The sequence below is a fragment of the Polypterus senegalus genome, chromosome 13 (assembly GCF_016835505.1).
Source record: "Polypterus senegalus isolate Bchr_013 chromosome 13, ASM1683550v1, whole genome shotgun sequence".
NCBI lineage: Eukaryota > Metazoa > Chordata > Cladistia > Polypteriformes > Polypteridae > Polypterus > Polypterus senegalus.
The window spans coordinates 19,366,811-19,389,920 of record NC_053166.1 but is presented as its reverse complement, the minus strand read 5'-3'; the positions used below and the strand labels follow the sequence as shown (position 1 = coordinate 19,389,920).

General features: G+C 41.7%; 1 protein-coding gene across 1 annotated transcript in view; it reads right to left on the bottom strand.

The window, feature by feature from the left end:
* LOC120542727 (peroxisomal N(1)-acetyl-spermine/spermidine oxidase-like) overlaps positions 1-18,029 on the bottom strand; it is an 85,385-nt gene extending 67,356 nt beyond the window's left edge. The window contains exons 1-4 of the mRNA XM_039775365.1: positions 17,945-18,029; positions 10,647-10,776; positions 7,961-8,022; positions 2,570-2,736 (exon numbers count right to left, since the gene is read on the bottom strand). Of these exons, the coding sequence (XP_039631299.1) occupies positions 2,570-2,736; positions 7,961-8,022; positions 10,647-10,688 (271 nt within the window). The 5' untranslated portion in view covers positions 10,689-10,776; positions 17,945-18,029. The remainder of the gene's footprint in view (positions 1-2,569; positions 2,737-7,960; positions 8,023-10,646; positions 10,777-17,944) is intronic.
* Positions 18,030-23,110: the final 5,081 nt, after the last annotated feature.

Below are 23,110 nucleotides of genomic sequence, written 5' to 3'. Positions count from 1 at the left end.
CTCGTACAACCTAAGAAAGGGTAAACAAAAGATATGGGGTGGGGAAAAAAGTAAAAGCACAGTTTGAGCAGTGAGACACATGTGGCAAGGTCTACGGACAATAATGGACCATGGCGAGTGGCGACACCTGTCTGGCAGATGAGCTTACTAATATTTACAGGTGCTTTGATTTAAAATACTACTAAAACCAGCCAGAGGTACATAACGTCTGTGACAAGAGCACAGCACAGTCAGGATATCAGGATACAGCACTTACTTTGACACAAAATGTAAGGAGAGCTTATAGGAAAGTGAAGACCAGGAAGGTGTGATGGTGCAGGTCAGCTCCACACTCATCAGTTGCTCTAGGGAGCCTGTTGAACCTCCGGTCATGTACTCAAGGGATGAGCCAGTGGATGAGGACGCAACACACAAACCAAGAGGTTGGTGCAAAAATGCTTCAGTGTTTTTGTTAAAAACAATCAAAAAATCAAAACAGTGCTCAATAAGGGCAGTGCTCTCTTCAATAAACATTTTTTTAAGAACAGGCAACAATATGTGAGATTAAAATAAGAATTAAAAACGAGAGCAAACAAACAGTTATCGGGTACTTCATGCTCTGTCAGACGAGCCCAGCGCAACACCCCCTTTGTCTCCCCAGCTTATCTAATGCTAGGTCAGCTCCGCAGTCCTCACTTTCTGACCCCCATCTTAGCTGCCTCAAGTGGCGTCGGCCAGACCACTCAAGGTCAGTTGTCCTCCCGTCCTCCTTCTCACTCTTCTGCTGTACCTCGGTTCTCTGGGGTATAACTCCTTCTCGATCTCACCCACTCCTCTCCAATATTCAGTAGGGATGATCCACCCATAAAGGCCGATCCTTCCCTCCTTCGCAGTGCTCACGTCTATACTGCCTTTCACCACACTGGCTGCTGGCTGGCTTGACATGCCTTTTTCCCGCCCGATGCCGTTCTCACAGCTCTGTTCTTTCTCAATCATTTTTTTCCCCTCTCTTTTTCTCATGTCGGCTCCCCCTTATATGTCCCAGTGGGTGCAGCGTCTCAGTCGTGCACTGCAGAAAACAATTGAGACAGACCGCATGCACACCCGCAGAGATCAAGCCGAAAACTTATTTATTTAAAAACTGGCCACTGAAATGCTAATCCACTGACCCACTATATCATAGAAGACTGCATGTCCAGATGGCACACCAAGACATTTTCGGGTATGACAGTAATACCACACGTTCAGGTGCACAGTAATATTAAATCTTTCCTTAATCCACCCAATCATACCAACGTTCTTTCGATGGTCACTATTTTCCCAGTACTTAAGAAATCACACGAAAACTATCTGAATGACTATCATCCAGACATACAAATGCCTATAGCAAGGAAGCATTTTGAGAGGATATTCAAGAATTACAAGAAGAAGAAGATCATTACCGAGGTCAGGGACCTGTGTCTGATCATTTTACTCTGTAGCTGGGTTTTTGACTTCTTAACATGTAGGGAGACCCCAGGTAGTTTGAGTGGGTGGCCACTCTCAATACAGGGTCTCCACAGGGTTGTGTTCTGAGTCTGCTGCTGTACTCCCTCTATGACTGTTTGACTGCACTTGACTCAACAAGTTAACATCTAGTTTGCTGATAACACAGCTGTAGTAGGACAGCTCTGTAACAATAATGAGCAGCTTATCTGGATGAAGAGGAGAGTCTCTCACAGTGGTGTCTGGACAACAGCCTGAACGCCAGGAAGAAAAGAGGAGTCGATTATCAACGCAAAGCACCAGAGGCAATACCAACCCCTCAGTATTAACAGCAGTAAGTTGGAGAGGATGGGTGGGATCAGATATCCCAATGTCCACATCATAGAGGACCTGACCTGGTCCAAGTACATTGACACCTTGGTGAAGAAGGCACAACAACAATCCTTAGGGATTTCAGATTGCCCTCCTAGATACTAAGAATTTTTACACATCCACCATTCAAGTATCCTGACAGGATGTATCACTCCCGTGGTTTGGCAGGACCGCAAGACTCTGCAGAGAGTGGTGTGGACAGCTGAATACATCACTGGGTGTGCACTCTCTAACCTCCAGGACATGTCCGATGTCAAAACAGGGCAAAGAAAATTCTAAGTGACAGCACACACCCCAACGATGGCTTCTTCTCTGTGCTGCGGTCGGTGAAATGTGATCATTGCTTGAAGATCAGCCCAGAGAGACTGAGGAGGAGCTACTTTACAAGTTCCATTCACATCCTAAATGCGGATAGTGTCTGGAGCTGTGTGCTCTACTGTTAATTCTCTTATTGGAAGTTTTTTTATTTATTTATGCTGTCATTGCTCATATTTATTTTTATTTTCTTTTATATGGCCTGGCAGCATTGGGTGATACCACGAACCAGCCCTGGATATGGGGGAAGTAAGTTGCCAGACCTACTCACAGGCTTCCGCGGGGTCAGTTTAATGAACCAAACATGACAATCCAGGAATAAAAGCTCTAACCAGTGTGCCATACTAAGGCCATTGACATCTTTTTAATTTTACTGCATCTGTGACCAACTGTAAAAAGCCATGCATATACTGCTTACCGAACTTGGTGCCTATAATGCGCCCCCCGATGTGTGGTTCTGCCTCTACAATCTGTACATTATGAAATCCATTCTTGAGCAGTTTGGTGGCTGCCCCAACTCCTGCAGCGCCTGCTCCCACCACTAGAATTTTGGGATTTGTTTTCATCTTTCCCAACAGAGCTGAGCTGAAAAGCAAAAGACAGAGAAAGAGAAACGTTAGTGAGGCACAAAGGAATAAACTCAGTCAGAGAGGACTGCAATGAGTAGGACATCACAAATGATGAAACCGGAGAATTTAAGAGCGGGTGGTGTGTGGTAAACTGTGACCACAGGGATCAAGTGACAGAGTTGCCGGGCCCAAGAAATTCTCCATAATTTATAGGAACGGATAAGAGATCTCTCATTAATAAACAATATGCTTTGAACACAGAAGACCATGTTGTCTCATATTTAGTTCTTACAGAAGTGAGAGCCAACAGTGGGCATAATCACCAAATTGATAGGAAAAATGTCACCTGATCACATATCAGCATCTACATGTACAGTAAATGTGTGCAATGGTAAAGCCAGCAGGGGTACCAAATAAATGCCCCTCCTGCCCATGGAAACCTTTTACTGCAACTGATCACTGAGCCAAACTACCCAACCCACCTCCAGGAAACAATCTTCTGCAACAGATCACTTAAAACGTGTTTTCTACACCTTGTTTAGAGCCCACCTATAATCATTTCAGTTGAATGGACTGATTTGGAAAGGCATACACCGGTCTAGAGAAGATCCCACATTTGAGCAAAAACCAAGCCCTAGAAAGAAATTGCCTACAAATCTTAGGGACAAAAATTGGTTGAGGGACAGATCTGGGAAAGGCTACAAATAATTCTACAGCATTGAAGGTTCAATTGCCTCCACAGAATTCTTAAATTAGTTTGGAAGAACCACGACCTTTCTAGCTCAGATGACTACCTGGACAAACTGAACAATCAGGGGAGAAGAGTAAGAGAGGTGACCAAGAACTCAATGATCACTCTAGCTGAGCACCAGAGAACTTGTGTGGAGTTGAGAAGAACCTCCATAAGGCTAATAACCACTGAAACACTCCATTAATCTCAGGTTTATGGCAGAGTGGCCAGGCACCACATGAAATCCTACTTGGTGTTCGCAGTAAGGCACCTAAAGGACTCTCAGATTATGAGAAACAAGATTCTGTGGTTTGATGAAACAAAGATTTAACTGTTCGGCCTCAATTCTAAGGATCACAATGGGAGAAAACCAAGCAACACTCATCATCTGTGCAATACCATTCCAACAGTGAAGCATCGTGGTGCCAACATCATGCTGTGGGGTAGTTTATCAGTTGCAGGTACTGGGGGACCACAGGATTAAGTGAAAACTGAATGGAGCAAAGTACAGAAATATCCTAAATGAAAACCCACTCCAGATGACTGGGGTGAAGGTTCACCTTCCAACAGGAGAATGACCCTAAATACAGGAGTGGCTTAAGGACAACTTTGGGGATGTCCTTGAGTGGCCCAGCCAAAGCCTAGAATTGAATCCAACCAAACATCTCCGGATCACCTGAAAATGGCTGTCCACCAATGGTTTCCATATTCCCAAGTTCTGTCAGGTTGGATCTGTAGAGAAGAATGGCAGAAAATCCCCATATCCAGGTGTGATACACTTGTTCTGTCAAACTGAAGACGACTCCAGGCTGTTATTCAGTTTTTTTATTTTTAATAAAAGTGCTAAGCTTTCTAAAATCCCATTTTCTCTGTCATTGTGGGGTGCAGAGAATTGCTTGATGAGGAAAGAATAAATTTAAATTATTTTAGCATAAAGCTACAACTTAAGAAAATGTGAAAAAGTATCTGAATACTTTTTGAATCCACTGTATGTTGTATATAAATTATGCTATGAGAATGAGAACATAATAAAAATTATGATAAAATTGTTACTTTAATACTATAAATACTATATACTACCATAAAAAAATAATACTCTAGAAGCCAATTGTTGTACTTACTAAAGGTAGTAACTAAAGTTGATATAATTTTAGGAAAGGATGGTTAAAAAGCAGTAACTGACTGGCCAACTAGCCTGGGGGAATACAGGTGTGCTGAGATTAAAGGCCATCAACAGGATGGCAACAAAGTTAACCTAGATTGAAAAAGAATAGGATGAGATTAAGGGCCTGTGGAAAGGGGTTGTTTTTAAAAAGTATAAGCAGGAATGGGGGCTGAATTGACCTGAGCTTATAACATTGCAAGATGCTGAGAAACTAACTCACACATTTATTTTTAGTCAACTAGATTATTATAATGCACTCCTAACTGGACTGCCTAAGAAAAACATCAATTGGTTACAGTTAGTTCAAAATACAGAAAAACCAAAAAAAATTGCTCGAGCAATTCTTTTTTGCTCTGCGTCAACCCGTCACAAATGCCGAGTGTGCTCTTCATAGTTTTCATCCTCTTTCTCTGTACGTTTATCATTAGTTTGCTCAGAGGTTGATGCGCTTGCCGCTTCCTGAGCGGCTCTTCTTTTCTCCACCCTAGCGGCCTGCTTCTTCTCTTCCTTTGTCGGTATCTTTTCGTATTAAAACTGATTAAGTTAGTTTTTGTGTTGTAATTACTTAATACGTTTTTGCTAATTTTTCAGTTAAGCTGGCACTTAAGTCTTCAACCTGCCTCAAGAATGATTTAACATATGAAGAAGTAGGGGAAGTGACGGCGAAGGTGGCAGTGATGAGAACAACGCCCATACGCATGTGCCGCACAGCCACCTGCTGCCGGAGTTAATTATACAATAAAATAAAAAGAGTAATAATTCCAAAACTCTTTGCTTTGAATATTAAGCTGTAGTGCAGAGTTTCCGCGTAGTATATGTGTACCAAATTTCAGGCTACAGGTTATTTGATTTTTGACCTTGACTTTCCTACGTTGACCTTGGAGGACAATCTTCACCCCGAAAGTGGACAGTGTAGGTCATGTAGTATATGTGTACCAAATTTCAGGTCAATAGGTCAAATGGTTTGGAAGCTACAGGCGATTTAAAATCCTGGACAGACAAACGGACAGCCACAGTAGCATATTATATAAGAAGACAGATTATTCTTATCGAATTTTCTTTTTCTTTTCTTGTAACTTTTTCTTTGACATTTTGTAAAGCACTTTGAGCTACGTCCTGCAAACAAAATTGTGCTACAGAAATAAATGTTGTTGCTGTAGTGGAGTCATTCCCAAACAGGACTAGAATAAAGGAGCAGAGTCAGCCTGCACTTGGATATTCCAGTGGTCCAGGATGAAAATCAAGGAAGCCGAACGGATATAAAGATGCTAACGAAAAAACTCTCTCTGCCATTTTCCATCCTGAAAGACCAAATCTGAGAGCCACTTGGTAGTCTAAGCAAGGTGAACTGATGAGCATCCAGGTTATATTAATATTATTTTGACAACACTCACAGTTATATTCTGCTTGTTTATATTTTGGGCCTAGGATCTAGAATACATGAATAAATGTGTAACTTTTTATCCTGCCTGTTCCAGTACTTTTTCTTACTTGCCAGGGGGTTAAAACTTTTAAAGTACAGGTGCCAGTCATAAAATTAGAATATCATGACAAAGCTGATTTATTTCAGTAATTCCATTCAAAAAGTGAAACTTGTATATTAGATTCATTCATTACACACAGACTGATGTATTTCAAATGTTTATTTCTTTTAATTTTGATGATTATAACTGACAACTAATGAAAGTCCTAAATTCAGTATCTCAGAAAATTAGAATATCAATTAAGACCAATGCAAAAAAAGGATTTTTAGAAATGTTGGCCAACTGAAAGGTATGAACATGAAAAGTATGAGCATGTACAGCACTCAATATTTAGTTGGGGCTCCTTTGGCCTGGATTACTGCAGCAATGCGGCGTGGCATGGAGTCGATCAGTCTGTGGCACTGCTCAGGTGTTATGAGAGCCCATGTTGCTCTGATAGTGGCCTTCAGCTCTTCTGAATTGTTGGGTCTGGCGTATTGCATCTTCCTCTTCACAATACCCCATAGATTTTCTATGGGGTTAAGGTCAGGCGAGTTTGCTGGCCAATCAAGAACAGGGATATCATGGTCCTTAAACCAGGTACTGGTAGTTTTGGCACTTTGTGCAGGTGCCAGGTCCTGTTGGAAAATGAAATCTGCATCTCCATAAAGTTCGTCAGCAGCAGGAAGCATGAAGTGCTCTAAAACTTCCTGGTAGACGGCTGCGTTGACCTTGGACCTCAGAAAACACAATGGACCAACACCAGCAGATGACATGGCACCCCAAACCATCACTGACTGTGGAAACTTTACACTGGACCTCAAGCAACGTGGATTCTGTGCCTCTCCTCTCTTCCTCCAGACTCTGGGACCTTGATTTCCAAAGGAAATGCAAAATTTACTTTCATCAGAGAACATAACTTTGGACCACTCAGCAGCAGTCCAGTCGAGACGCTTCTGACGCTGTCTCTTGTTCAAGAGTGGCTTACACAAGGAATGCGACAGCTGAAACCCATGTCTTGCATACGTCTGTGCGTGGTGGTTCTTGAAGCACTGACTCCAGCTGCAGTCCACTCTTTGTGAATCTCCCCCACAGTTTTGTTTCACAATCCTCTCCAGGGTACGGTTATCCCTATTGCTTGTACACTTTTTTCTACCACATCTTGTCCTTCCCTTCGCCTCTCTATTAATGTGCTTGGACACAGAGCTCTGTGAACAGCCAGCCTCTTTAGCAATGACCTTTTGTGTCTTGCCCTCCTTGTGCAAGGTGTCAATGGTCATCTTTTGGACAACTGTCAAGTCAGCAGTCTTCCCCATGATTGTGTAGCCTACAGAACTCGACTGAGAGACCATTTAAAGGCTTTTGAGTTAATTAGCTGATTAGAGTGTGGCACCAGGTGTCTTCAATATTGAACCTTTTCACAATATTCTAATTTTCCGAGATACTGAATTTGGGACTTTCATTAGTTGTCAGTTATAATCATCAAAATTAAAAGAAATAAACATTTGAAATACATCAGTCTGTGTGTAATGAATGAATCGAATATACAAGTTTCACTTTTTGAATGGAATTACTGAAATAAATCAACTTTGTCATGATATTCTAATTTTATGACCGGCACCTGTAAAGTTTTAATGTGGGTGGGGGAGTATTGAGGTCAATCCAGACAGTGTGGTAAGAGTATGAGATTCTGGTAGGGTCTACATGATAAAGAGTATAGAGGGGAAAAGAGGATCACCCTTGGACCCAACCATGACAAAACACATTGTATATGACACAAGGCTGAAGTTCCCTGCATTCTTCAGTATCTACACCATCAAAGTCGCAAGATAAGAAGCCTAGAAAGTACAGTATTTTAAAAATGCAGACTTACAACACCTACCTGACATTAAGAGATACAACCACGAGAAGGATGAAAACTGTGGTCTGACTCCTCAGGAAACTCTGTAATGAAAGGAACAAGAAAGCAAATTGAGATCAGAAGTAGAGCTTCACAATGTCCTCCAGCAGCCTGAAGCAGCAGAAGAGTGAATGTTTTTTGGTTAAAATCAGATAACATTGCCAAAACCAAATTAATGCAATTAAAAGGTGCAGGGGAACTAAGCATATCCTGGCAGAACTGGCCAGTCCATCACAAGTCTCCCTCACACACGGCCGATTTAGAATCCTTAATCCGCCGAACCAGCATTTATTATGACCTGCATAATGTTTGGGACAAAGATTTTTTCCTTGATTTGCCCATCTGCTCAAAAGTTTAAAAATTACAAATCAAACATTGTGATTAAAGTGCACATTGCAGATTTTCTTTTAGGGGTACTTGCATACATTTTGGTTACATTTTGTAGAAATGACAGCACTTTTGCTACACCTTACCCCCATTTCCAGGCACCATAATGTTTGGACACAACATTGGCAGGTCAATTAAAGCCATCATATTTAGGACTTTGTCTCATATCACAAACATCACCAGGTGCTGAGGATCTTCTGTTGTGACGCTCTCCAAGCCTCTGATGCAGCCACCTTCTTGTTTTGGGGGCTTGTCCCCTTAAGTTTTCTCTTCAGCATATGGAAGGCCGGCTCAGTCGGATTTAATTTGGGTGACTGGCTTGGACATTCAAGAATTTCAAATTTTTCAGCTTTAATAAACTCCTGTGTTGCCTCAGCAGAATGTTTGGCTCAGCACCGTCCAATGAGTTTGGAGGCATTTACTAGAACTTGAGCACATCAGATGTTTCGACACTCCTCAGAATTCATTGTGCCACTGCCATCATCAATGAAGAGAAGTGTGCCAGGACCTGTGGCAGCCATACACGCCCAAGCCATAACACCCCCAGCACCTCCATGTTTAACAGATGAGGTGGTCTGCTTTGGATCTCTGGCAGTTCCTTTTCATCTCCACACTTTGTTCTCACCATCACTCTTTTGCAGGTTCATCTTTGTCTTGTCTGTTCCTTTCCCAGAATTCCACAGACTCTTTGAAGTTCTTTTTTTCTCAAACTGTCATCTGGCCATCCTGTTTTTGTGGTTAACATCTTTCAGCGTGACCTCTGTATTTCTGTTCATGAAGTCTTCTGCTGATAGTCGTCTGACACATCCACATCTGCCCCCGGAAGATTGTTTCTGATCTGTCACACAGGCACTGGGGGCTTTCTCTTGACCATAGTGAGGATTCTTCCGTCATCAGCAGTGAAGGTCTTCCTTGGCCTACCAGTCCCTTTGTGATTACTTAGCCCACCAGTGTGTTCTTTCTTCTTCTTCTTCTTGATTCTTCTAGACACTTGATTTTGGTCATTCTAATGTGCTACCAATGTTTATGATGGTTTGATTCTCCTTTTTCACCCTCACAATGGCTTCCTTGACTTTTATTAGGAAAGCTCTTACCCTCATGTTGGCAACTACAGACTAACAAAGCGCCGGAGGAACCCACGCGACACGGGAGAACATGCAAACTCCACGCGAGGGAGGACCCAAATTGTATTATGTGATATCATCTGCTGTTGAATTCTGCTCTGTACTTGTCATATTTCTATTGCACTGTTATATTGTATTGAGGATTACTTGTGTTCTGTTCTGTGTATTGTGTTGTATTCACCCCCTTGTTTTGGACATCACCGAACTGGAAGGGGTCTCTCTTTGAACTGCCTTTCTCAAGGTGCCTTCCATTTTCTCCCCTACAAAAGGTTTTTTGGGAGTTTTTCCTTGTCTTCTTTGACAGTCAAAGCTGGAGGTCTGTCAAAAGGCAGGGCTTGTTAAAGTCAATTGATGCACTTCTTGTGTGATTTTGGGTTATAAAAAATAAATTGTATTGTACCATCCACAAAGATTAGAAGCAAGCCGAGGTATCTTATGAAGGAATGAAACCCACCGGAGAAATCACAAACACCTGTGATGATAATTCTCCCAAATATTATGGTTCCCTGATATGGGGGGCACAATGCATAAGAAGTGTTGTAGAATCTACATGGTGCGAGTGAAATGTATGCAAATCCCCTTAAAGTAAAGTCTGCAATGTGCACTTTAAAATTACAACTCAGACAATTCAGACGTGATTAAACTCAAAAGAAAAATGTGTCTGTGCCACAAACATAATGGAAGACATTGTATTTAGAGTGTTGGGAGGAACACTGGAGGAAAGCCAGGTGGGAGAACATGCAAGCTCTATATAGATAAGAAGTGAGTGCAAAATTCAAAACTAGGACACGAGTCCCACGAGGCACCTCTGCTACCCATTGCCTGCACCGACATACAGCCCATATAGAATTTGTCTTTTTAAATAATTTTCCAATACTACAAGCTTCATGAACAATGCTGTAAATCAAAGACAAAAGTGACACTAAACACGAGCTGCATGCATGGCCTCACTCAATTAAATGTCAAACTAAAATCAGGAGGAATCTACTGATCTTGAATCAAAGTCAGAAGTGGCCCGTTGCTTCCTAGCAGGACGGTAATATGGAATACGCTGCTGTGCGTTGCAACCCTCATCTAGAAAAGCGGAACTGAAGAGGAGATGACATGCTACGGTGCCACCCCTGCTGCCATTCAATAAAAAGCACAAAGCAACTTACCATTTTACCACAACGACTGCAATTATTCCTATTTTCCGTCATTCTTGCCTCTCCTGTCACTTCAGCTCCTCAAGACTACTTTCTGCATTAACAGTCTGCATGGTGTGAGCGCTGCCCTTTAGCCCAGACCCTGACATCAGCAACAAAACAAGCAAGAGTTTACCAAATGTTTGTTTTAAACAAGATCAAATGCCTGGCAGCAACCCAGAGAAAGCTATCGTTAAAGGAAGAGGTCACACAGAGTAAAGCATTAAAAAAAAAATCATTAAAAAGTAACAAGCAGACATCAACAATCATGGGGTCAACTAACACTTATCGATCAAATGATTAGGAACACCTGTACACCTGCTTATCCGTGCAATTATCTAATATTAGCCAATCATGTGGCGGCACTGCAATACATAAAAATCCTGCAGATACAGGTCAGGGCTGGGCTGAGTATTTCTGCAACTGCTGATCTCCAGTGATTTTTACACACAGCAGTCTCTTGAGTTTACTCAGAATGGTATGACAAACAAAAAAATAAAAAGCACCAAGTAAGCGGCAGTTCTGCTGCCATAAATGCCTTGTTGATTAGAGGGTTCAGAGGGGAATGACCAGACTGCTTTGAGCTGGTAATTCAGATAGCTGCTCTGTACATCTGTGGTGAGAAGAAAAGCATCTCAAAGCGCACAGCACATCGAAACCTTGAGGCTGGTGGGCCGCAAAAACCCATTGGGATCCACTTCTGTCAGCCAGGAACACAAAGCTGAGGCTGCAACAGGCACACAGGATCACCAAAACTGCACAGTTTAAGACAGAAAAGAGAAGACTGGTCTGACGAATCTCACACGGATGGTAGGGTCAAAGCTTAGCACCAACAGTATGAAGCCATGAGGCGAACAGAAAGTCAGGTTATATAGCACCTCAATTTGTGAAGTGCAAGTCCAAGAAGGTTCTGCTCAAGCTTTAGAACATACTGGTGAGGCCTCATCTGGAGTACTGGGGGCAGTTTTGGTCTACAAAAAGGACACAGCAGCACTAGAGAAAGTCCAGAGAAGAGCGACTAGGCTGATTCCAAGGCTACAGGGGATGAGTTATGAGGAAAGATTAAAAGAGATTAGCCTTTAAAGTTAAAGGAAAAGAAGATTAAGAGGATCGACATCGGGCGAGAGACTAAAGCAGATGCGCAAAGCATCGTGGATGACATTTTGCTTATTATCACTGAATCAGATTCTGACTTATGGGATTTAATTGATTTGGAGATCCAAAATTAAAGTGAGGTGCTGGCATTAGCTGATCACGCCCTGGCTGATCATGATGCTGAACGCGTTCGTGTAGCTGATGCGCCTATGGCAACGTTCACCTGGGAGGAGCACCACTTACAATGACAAGCGGTACAAACCAGATTGTGTCGCAGTGCAATTGCCACCACCGCGTGAAGACAGCCAAGCAGCCACCCTGCCGCACATTCCTACTGCCGTCCCCGCGCAGTCGCCAGAAACAGCGAACAGGCACCGACAGAAGCCACAGCAACGGATGTTTTATGTTGATTTATGTGTGAAACAATTGCTTTATGTGCTTTTCAGAAAAAAAGTTTTTTGGAAAAAAATATTCAGCCCTCAAAGAGGTAAACTGTAAGGCATCACAGAATAGCACAACCGTTTAACAAAACATAGTAATAAGATGGTCTCTGTTCAAAAGTTTGCATATCCTTAGTTCTTAATATTGTGTATTTGCCCCCTTTAGCATCAAATACGGCATGCAGTCTTACGAAATCATTTTGGATGATGCCCTCAATTTTCTCAGATGGTAGAGCTGCCTATTCCTCTTGGCATAAAGCCTGCAGGTCCTGTAAATTCTTGGGTGGCCTTGCACAAACCGCATATTTGAGGTCTCCCCAAAGTGACTCAATGAAACTGAGGTCAGGAGACCTCTGCAGCCACTGAAGGGTCAACGTGGCCTTGTGTTTTGGATCATTGTCATGTTGATAGATCCAAGATCCAGACTAATGAATGCACGTTGTCCTCCAATATTCTTTGGTAACGTGCTGCATGCATCTTGGCATCAGTTTTTATTACGTTACCTGTGCCGTTTTTGCTCACACTCCCCCAGAACATGAGATCCACCTCCATGCTTGACAGTAGGGATGAAGTACTTTTTGCTATGGGCCTTGATGCATCCTCCCCAAACATAGCATTTATATTTGTGACCATAAAGTTCAATTTTGGTCTCATCCCTCCAAAGGACTTTGCTCCAAAGGATTTGAGGCTTGTCCAGATGCTGTTTGGCATATCGTAAGTGGGATTTTTTTTTTTTTCTCTTTAAAACAACTCGACCATGCAGCCCATTTTTGTTCGAGTACCTCCTTATTGTGCATCTTGAAACAGCAACACCACTTGTTTGCAGAGAAGCCTGTGTCTCAGCTGAAGTGGCTTATGGGTTTTTCTTAGCATCTCGACAAACGTTCCTGGCAGTTATGCCTGAAATCTCGGTTGGTCTAACTGACCGTGGCTTGGCAACAACAGAAACCCTAACTTTCCATTTTATCAGAGTCTGGACACAACTGACAAGCATTTTCAGATCTCTGGATATCTCTTTATATCCATTTCCTGATTTATATAATTCAATAACCTTTTCTTGCAGGTCCTTTGATACTTCTTTTGCTTTCGCCATGGTTTGGTATCCAGCAAAGTCAGTGCAGCTCTGCATAAATTTGAATGGACTATTTATACACAGACAAGGAGGTTACGGGTTTGGACACTCTCCCTTAATTTGAACCTGTACGCATATTACCAGTCCCAACATTCAGGGGTTAGTAAACGTTTGATCGTACCCATTTGGGGAATTTCAGTTATTATGATTTAAAAAGGGAACACGCAATTATGTGATAATAAATTGCTTCACCTGAGCACATTCCCTAATTAAAAGGAATGGTTTCTGTATGATTACTTATATTTTCCAAACAATGGCCAATATTTCACAAATTCTGCCAAGGTATGTAAACTTATGAGCATGTCTGTATAATGATTGTTTAAGACTGTTTGTTTACTAATAACGTTAGCATTATTTTAACCTGCTTAGTCCTGAACAGGGCCGCAGGGGTGCTGGAGCCTATCCCAGCCAACACAGGCAGCAAGGCAGGAATAGACCCCGGACAGGGAACCAGTTCATAGCAGGGTGAAAACACACACACACACACCTACACTCTCCAAACACACACTACAGACAATTTAATACTGCCAATACACCTAACCTGCATGTGGAGGGAAACCAGAGCACCCAGAGGAAACCCACATAAATACGAGGAGAACATACAAACTCCATGCAGGGAGAACCTGGGATGCAAACCCTGGTCTCCTTACCGCAAGGCAGCAGCACTACCACTGTGCCACTATATATAAAAACAGAAATACCTGCAGATCTTCCACAACTATAATCAGCACATCAATCCATATTACATCACTAGAATTGGAATCTTCTGTGTATGAAAACTATCGAGCCACCATAAGCTTATTTTTTTATTTATTTTTTTTAACTACATACATTAAATTTCTAAAGTGCTTTTTAAAAGGCAGTCCCGGGCCCTCCCTGCATGGAGTTTGCATGTTCTCCCCGTGTCTGTGTGGGTTTCCTCCGGGTGCTCAGGGTTCCACCCACAGTCCAAAGACATGCAGGTTAGATGGATTGGCGATCCTAAATTGACCCTAGTGAGTGGTTGTGTGTTCACCTTACGATGGACTGGCGCCCTGTCCATGGTTTGTTCCTGTCTTGCTCCCAGCTGGGATAGGCTCTAGGTGACCCTGGCAACCCTGTTCTGGACTAAGCAGGTTAGACAATGGCTGTTAAAGGCAGGTATTTAAAGCAGTCTACTAATGCATGCAGGGCGGGATTAAGGTGGGTGCTACTGATGCTGCAGCATTAGGGCCCATTCCTGAAATAGGCCCAGATGAAAAAAGATAAGAAGTTTCCGGAAGCTGAACAGTTTTCCTTTGCTATATTAACCTCAAAATAATTCATAGAATGAAATTTGGAGTCCGAATTTCGGATGCCTATACACTACGTTACTTATTATACAGTTACTATTGTTCTTTACGCTGTAACGTAACTATACCGTCGTTGTGTTTATCGCTAACTGAAGATTTCAAGTTAATGCTATCAATTTTACGTTAAACAGTTTACTTAGTAATTTAGCTGCATTTTTTGCAATATCTTGGGGATTCTTGCTACTTTATTATTGTTCGGTAAGTGCCACGTAGAAAATTTTTCTCCTTGAAAGTTAGCTGTACAGTAAAAATCGATGGCTATTTAAATGGTTATCTGTAAAGGTAAAACTAAAAGCCAGCCCGCGGACACAGCATGGATGTGTAGAATTTTTAAAATCCTCGATGGGATTCTGGTCTTTTATGAAATTTAAATTGTGGACACATTTTTACAGTCAAGAGCCTGAACTGAGTCACTTTGACCCAATATCTCTGCAAATTCATTTTTTTCTTACTATGTTTCGTAAGAGAATTGCGAAATTTTGTGCATTTCATTGTTAGGTTTTCTGCATTAAGTGCACTTTTCAGACAATTGCTATTGAATATTGATGTTACATTGTCTAATGTTAATTTCAAGTTGTTATGATACTACGTCGTTATTATTATTCATGTTCAGTAAAGGCTGGCTGGTTTCGTTGCAAGCAATAAAGGCTCCTTGGTCGGTCTGAGTGCGCATGTACGGCGAGTGTCGAATGCACATGCATCACTGCCGAAAAAAATAGGACTTTTTTGCGCTGCAGCATCAGACCCAATTTCGTCTTAATCCGGCCATGAACTCATGGAATTGTTTTCTATTACCCCGGTTATTTTTGAATGATCTATGGTTACAAAAATGTTCAATAAACAAAAATGTGTCAACTGATTCTTTGAAGTAACTAAAAATGCAAAATGCACCAACTTCCATATTCGTTAACGTTGTCTCCGAGCGAACCTGAATGTTACGCCATGCGTAAATGTTTTAACTCCTTAATGCTACGAAAGAGGCTCGAATAATAAAAGCAGCATAACTAAACTACACTCTGTAATCCACTTTATTAACCATGCATGCCGTATAAACGCATTCTCCTTGAAATGAAGCACAACAACATAATGGACTCAGGAGCGATTTAGACAAGAAAACAGGCAAGTCTGCCCTTCTATTTACCTGAAGTCAGTCTTTGCAAGTTAAACAAACCTCGTGTTTTTGGACAAACGTTCAATAAATTGCTGCTACCAAGGCTCTGCCATTTCGTTTCTGAACTGGTGGAATTCAGTTTGAACTCAGATAAACTTGAAATAACCGAAGTACACAAAGTGATAACTAAAACCGCACTTGAACTTCCGTTTGGCCAATCCCTAAGGCCGAATCAGAAGTTGACGACATCACGGGTGCGCAACACCTTATGTGACCTGACGAAGAGGTCCTCGCTTTAGAACCCAAGGTGCGGGCTCACCCAGATGGACTTACTGCTCAGCGATTCGATTTGATTTGAAGGACAGGTGCCTATAAAATGTCTTATATGTGAAGTACCAGAAAAGGCGACGGGTGTTGTTTTGGAAGTTACTATCAATGGCTTCGTGGTGGGGATCAGGAGCTTCCGGGGTTTTAGACCCTGATTTCTAAGAGCCACAACACCCCGCACCCACCGATCCATAGGGAGTCCAATGGACTTTGGCATCCAGGCATCACTTCTTCCCGTGCCGCGTTCTTACTTGCATGGACGAACCTGTGAAAAGTTCACGGGCGAACCTCGTCCCTGCTCTTTCACCTCTGGAAACCACCCGATTAACGACAATATCCGGGTTGACTATGCCCCTACCGAGTGCTAAAACTAGCGAAGCCCCTGGGTTTTAGGTTCAAATGGAAACATTTATCCCGGACCTTGGGACCGGTGTTCTGACGATTTGTCCTACTTTGTCGAAGTATCCTACCGTAGTTAAAAATTTCTTCCCACTTTTTTTCCATAGCTTAAAAAAGCAAAATAAACAAGTTCTAATTAGCACATTAAATTAACAGTTTATTTATTACACACTATGTCAACAAAAGCAACAGATTACTTGGCATGAATGGTATATACACCGTATATGTTACACCCATCCGTTTATTGTAAGTCGTAACATTAAACTTATAACGTTATACCATGTCATCATTTAAAATGTTGTATTTAGAAATCGCCTATGAAATTTATGGAAATGTTAACATTTCTCGATTTATTGTATATGCATCATTTTGGTCTGCGCATGCGTAGTATCAGTGAGTAGATCATTTCGATGGGTAGGATGTTTCGTTAAAACACCTGTTCTAGAACACCGGCACACAAATAGATGTTTTTGTAACGGCACCATTAGTAAAAATTATCAATTTTTTTTGTTGTCAAAAGAAGCCTTTAAAAGAAGACATCCATCCATTATCCAGCCCGCTATATCCTAACTACAGGGTCACGGATTTTAAAAATGATAGGACACCTCTTGAGTTGCTGAATGCCTCGCACCGAATGAATCATCAGTTTATAGCTACATTGCTATGGATTGCTTTTCCGTTTTGCAGCATCTCAGAATGCCAACATATAGGTATAAAAGTACACGATTACTAGTATATATACATCCTACATTACCAATTTCACTCTGAGAGTTTTTAACTGTGTGTGAATAAATAACAAACGTCAGCCTCTCTTGTGTACGTAAGTAATCCATCCATCCATTTTCTAAATGAATTAACGGATTTGGAAGTTGGATGTATTGATGGATGTTCAAGAATTGGTATGCACCGCCATCTACAGGCTACACTGGCAAAACACAGCTGCATTTAGGGAAGAACGAAAAAAAGTAGCTAACTTCAGCTTCGTCGTCTTCCCAATTTTTTTTTTCATTATGGCTTGAAAGCTGTCTTACTGAGGATACAAAGAAAGCCTCTGGATATGGGAGGTGGGCGGAAGATGCAATTTGTGGATTTTTGGTTCGACGCCAACCCAGGTCCGAATCCAGACCTTGGATGTATTGCGGACTCGAAGTTGACGACATCACAGATTGGCGTCACCAGAGCCGAGTTATGTGATCGGGAAATAAATGCCAGACACGCCTCGTGTTGATCATCGAAAAAATGTGTTTTAGGGATAGAAATGTTAACAAAATAAACCACACAACGGGAATCGTTTTACACAACTTCCAATTTGTTCCTTCTCGTACATCGAGTCGCCCAACGCGCTTCAAGGAATCGTTCAGTTCGCTAATTTGTAAAGCGGTAAAGTGCGCTACGGTTCTAAAGAACAGTAATACTGTACTGTATTGCTTACTTACCTGTGCGAGCTACGGAAGCCGAGAAGGCGATGTGTGGACTTCCCGTACTCTTCCCCCAGTACTTGAGGGTCTGTAGCGCGCGCGGCAGCTGACGACGATTCCGGAAACTCCTGCGATTTATTTTAATGTGCTGAGACACGTGAGCCGGAAGACTACCGGGATTATACTGTAACAAAATCACAGGATTTGTTTAACACGAAAAAGCTCTGAGTAAGCGGATTTCATATTAGAAATAACGTAATGTAGTAGGCGGTGGGTAGAGCTGAACCCGTGCTGCTTTGGGCGTACAATATATTAGAAAATCAGCGGTTATTAACTCTTACAAAAATGGAGGACTTTTTTTATTTGTTAATGTTACATTAAAATTGTGTGTTTCCTGAATAGTACGCAGTTCCTTCTTTTTGAAATTTGATTCCCAAATGTGTTTTCGATCATCTCGGTGGGACAGTCCTTCCTTTTGGATATAGATAGATAGACAGATTAATCTCAAGGGGGAAATTCAGAAACAGTGAAATAGAGAAAAAAAGGCAGAAAGATAAAGTCATACACTGAGCTGTGGGAATGGCTGCCACTCGCGACGTACAATATATGCAATTATAGAACAGATAAAAGTACATATTACAGCTTTTCTCGGTTGCTTTGAACATTTTGTCTTAACAGTCCCGAGTTTGTCTCAACTGCTTGTGTATTTCTTTTTTTTTACACTGTAGCATAATAATTTGGATAACCAGCAAAATGAAGTCATTAATTCAAAACCTTTCATTCATGTTTGAAAATGCAGTTCTGTTGTCAGCCTTGTAGTTAATGCCAACAAAATGTGAAATCCTGGAACCATTGCCAGGAGACATTCCAGTCAAAATGTGTAGTCATGCTGTCAGTATGAAGATATACTATGGAAGTACAGTAATTTAAGATTTAAAACTGGTCAGCTGTTGCTCAATTTACTGAACTGTCATTTCTCTGTAGCCAGTTGAACTTGCTTATGGACCAAACCACATGTAGTTATGTTCTAGAAACCATTAAAAGGGTCTACCTCATTGGTATTTTCTGCAAGAAAGGAATCCTGTCACATTTATAGGGTGATTTTTTTTTATTTGTTCAGAGCAACAGAAATGACAATACTACACACAGAAGTAAACATAAATCTGGAAGCCTTGAAAAAAAAAAAATGAAGTTATATTTTACAGTAAAACTGTGCACAGTATTTTAGGTAGTAGTGCACTGTTCCTTTTCAGTTTAAGCAGAAGAAGATTACGAGGAGACAGAATAGAAGTGTTGAAAATTATGAAGGGAATTGGTGCAGTGGATTGGGACGGGTTATTTTAAAAATTAGTTCATCAAGAACATGACTGTTGGAAACTTAATACATTTTGTACAAACATCAGGAAGTTTTTCTTCACACAGAGAACCACAGACACTTAGAATAAGTGATCAAGTAGTGTGGCAGATAGCAGGACTTTAGGGACCTTCAAAATGCAGCATGATGTTATTTTAGAAGAATGAAGTGGGTAGGAATGGTGAACTTTGTTGGGCTGAATGGCCTGTTCTTCTCCAGATTGTCCTAATAGCTGTTCTTGCATTCAGTCTTCCACTGTGCCTTACCTCTCACTGTGATCCACTCTTATCTTCTTAAAGGCTCCAATGGGAGTCTCTGCCAGTCTTCTCGAAATGAATGTTCAAAGGGTCCGTGGAATGCAGAACTCAGAGAACCTGTGACAGTGACATTTCACTGTCAATCACCCATCCAGCCCCTGCGTATCTTTAGGGTGATATGCTGGCTTCTGCAATTCAGTTTGCCTCCATGACCATCTATGATGTCGCTTGCGATGCACATAATCATGCCCATCCACACTTGAGGAAATAGCCTTTTTTGTGCGTGCTGATTGGCATGAATGCAACTTGTTTTAACATTTCCTCACGTTGAGCTGTGGAGAAATGTTTGAATTTGTGTGTTACTGTACCTTAATCGTTGTAAAAATCAACATGTGAAGTTTCCAACCTGGGGGAAGAGAAATTGACCTCTTTTGTTTATTTTTTTACAGTCATATGAAAAAGGTTTGGGAATTCTTTGGATTTTTGTTTATCATTGGCTGAGTTTTCAAAGTAGCAACTTCCTTTTAATATACGACATGCCTTATGGAAACAGTAGTATTTCAGCAGTGACATTTATTGGATTAACAAAAATTAGATAGATACTTTATTAATCCCAAGGGGAAATTCACATAATCCAGCAGCAGTATACTGATACAAAGAAACAATATTAAATTAAATAGTAATAAAAATGGAAAAAAAAAAATGAAAAAAATAAAAAAGCAGACAATAACTTTGAATAATGTTAGCATTTACTCCTCCGGGTGGAATTGAAGAGTCGCATAGTGTGGGAGAGGAACGATCTCCTCAGTCTGTCAGTGGAGCAGGATGGTGACAGCAGTCTGTCACTGAAGCTACTCCTCTGTCTGGAGATGATCCTGTTCAGTGGATGCAGTGGATTCTTCGTGATTGACAGGAGTTTGCTTAATGCCCGTCGCTCTGCCACAGATGTTAAACTGTCCACCTTTACTCCTACAATAGAGCCTGCCTTCTTAACAAGTTTGTCCAGGCGTGAGGCGTCTTGCATCTTTATGCTGCCACCCCAGCACACCACCGCGTAGAAGAGGGTACTCGCCACAACTGTCTGGTAGAACATCTGCAGTATCTTACTGCAGATATTGAAAGATGCCAACCTTCTCAGAAAGTATAGTCTGCTCTGACCTTTCTTACATAGAGCATCAGTATTGGCAGTCCAGTCCAATTTGTCATCCAGCTGCACTCCCAGATATTTAAAGGTCTGCACCCTCTACACACAGTCACCTCTGATGATCACAGGGTCCATGAGGGGCCTGGGCCTCCTAAAATCCACCACCAGCTCCTTGGTTTTGCTGGTGTTAAGATGTAAGTGGTTTGAGTCGCACCATTTAACAAAGTCTTTGGTTAGCTTCCTGTACTCCTCCTCCTGCCCACTCCTGATGCAGCCCACGATAGCAGTGTCATCAGCAAACTTTTGCACGTGATAGGACTCCGAGTCATATTGGAAGTCTGATGTATATAGATTGAACAGGACCGGAGAAAGTACAGTCCCCTGCGGCGCCCCTGTATTGCTGCACACAATGTCAGACCTGCAGTTCCCAAGACGCACATATTGAGGTCTGTCTGTAAGATAGTCCACAATCCATGCCACCAGGTGTGAGTCTACTCCCATCTCAGTCAGCTTGTCTCTAAGGAGCAGAGGTTGGATGGTGTTGAAGGCGCTAGAGAAGTCCAAAAACATAATTCTTACAGCACCACTGCCTCTGTCCAGGTGGGAGAGGGATATGCAATATCCCTTATAACAAAATTAGACAGGGGCATAAATGTGGGCACCCCAACAAAGATATGACCTCAATACTTAGTTGAGCCTCCTTTTGTAAATATAACAGCCTCTAGACGTTGTCCTCCTATAGCATTTGATGAGTGTCTGGATTCTGGACAGAGGTATTTTTGACCATTCTTCATACAAAATCTCTCCAGTTCAGTTAAATTTGATGGCTGCCGAGCATGGATAGCCTGCTTCAAATCATCCCATTGATTTTCGATGATATTCAAGTCAGGGGACTGTGATGGCCATTCCAGAACATTGTACTTCTCCCTCTGCATGAATGCCTTTGTAGATTTCGAACTGTGTTTTGGGTCCTTGTCTTGTTGGAATATCCAACCCCTGCGTAACTTCAACTTTGTGACTGATGCTTGAACATTATCCTAAGAATTTGTTGATATTGGGTAGAATTCATCCGACCCTCGACTTTAACAAGGGCCCCAGTCCCTGAACTAGCCAAACAGCCCCACAGCATGATGGAACCTCCACCAAATTTGACAGAAGGTAGCAGGTGTTTTAATTGGAATGCGGTGTTCTTCTTCTGCCATGCAAAGCGCTTTTTGTTATGACGAAATAACTCAATTTTTGTCTCATCAGTCCAAAGCACTTTGTTCCAAAATGAATCTGGCTTGTCTAAATGAGCATTGGCATACAGCAAGCGACTCTGTTTGTGGTGTGGGTGCAGAAAGGGCTTCTTTCTCTTCACCCTGCCATACAGATGTTCTTTGTGCAAATTGCACTGAATTGTAGAACAATTGTAATTTTGCTGATCTGAATGCAAGCCCTGTGACGCTTCTCCGAAGAGTGACGGCATGGGATCCTCAAAGCAACTCTCAAAAGATCTGAAAACAAAGATTGTTCAGTTTTGTGGATTAGGGGAAGGCTACAAAAAGCCATCTCAGAGGTTTAAACTGTAAGGAATGGAATCAGGAAATGGAAGGCCACAGGCACAGTTGCTGTTAAACCCAGCAGGTCTGGTAGGCCAAGAAAAATACTGGAGCGGCATATGAGCAGGGTTGTGAGAATGGTTACAGACAACACACAGATCACCTCCAAAGACCTGACAGAACATCTTGCTGCAGATGGTGTATCTGTACATCGTTCTACAATTCAGTGCAATTTGCACAAAGAACATCTGTATGGCAGGGTGAAAAGAAAGAAGCCCTTTCTGCACTCACGTCACAAACAGAGTCAAAGAGATAGAAGTATTTGCTTAGGTAAGTTAAACATTTGGCAATAAAAAGGTGCATAGTCTATGAGAGGTTCTTATGACCCCCATAAGCTGAATTGAATTTTAATATTTAATATTCTAACTGTTTCTTGTCCCTCTGACTACAGATTAGGCTCAGTTAGTGGCCTGCCTTGCCATAAGTAGTATGTAACTCAACGTGCTGTACTGAACGTGCAGCGGCGTATGTTAAGAACGTACTGAAGGTGAAGTAAAGCATCTTTTAGTATAGAAAACAACTAAAGTTTAACAAGAAAAGGTGAAGTTTGGAGAAAAGACAATTTTTCCCATTTTTTTTTTGCCCTTTATTCTACGTGTGTAACAACCTTTTTCTTTATTCATGTGTTGACTAAACTTTTTTAAAACAAACTTTTGATCTAGGAGATTTCTTTTGGCACAAGTTTGACTCGTGCTTGATCCTGCCTTACCTACCAGCAGCTACAGAATGTATAATGATGCACTGTAGTATGCAAAGCAGCAAACGCTGGTACAGGACAGAACCCAGTGCTGGTTGAAAGTGGAACCCTAGGTGGAACTGACAGATGCC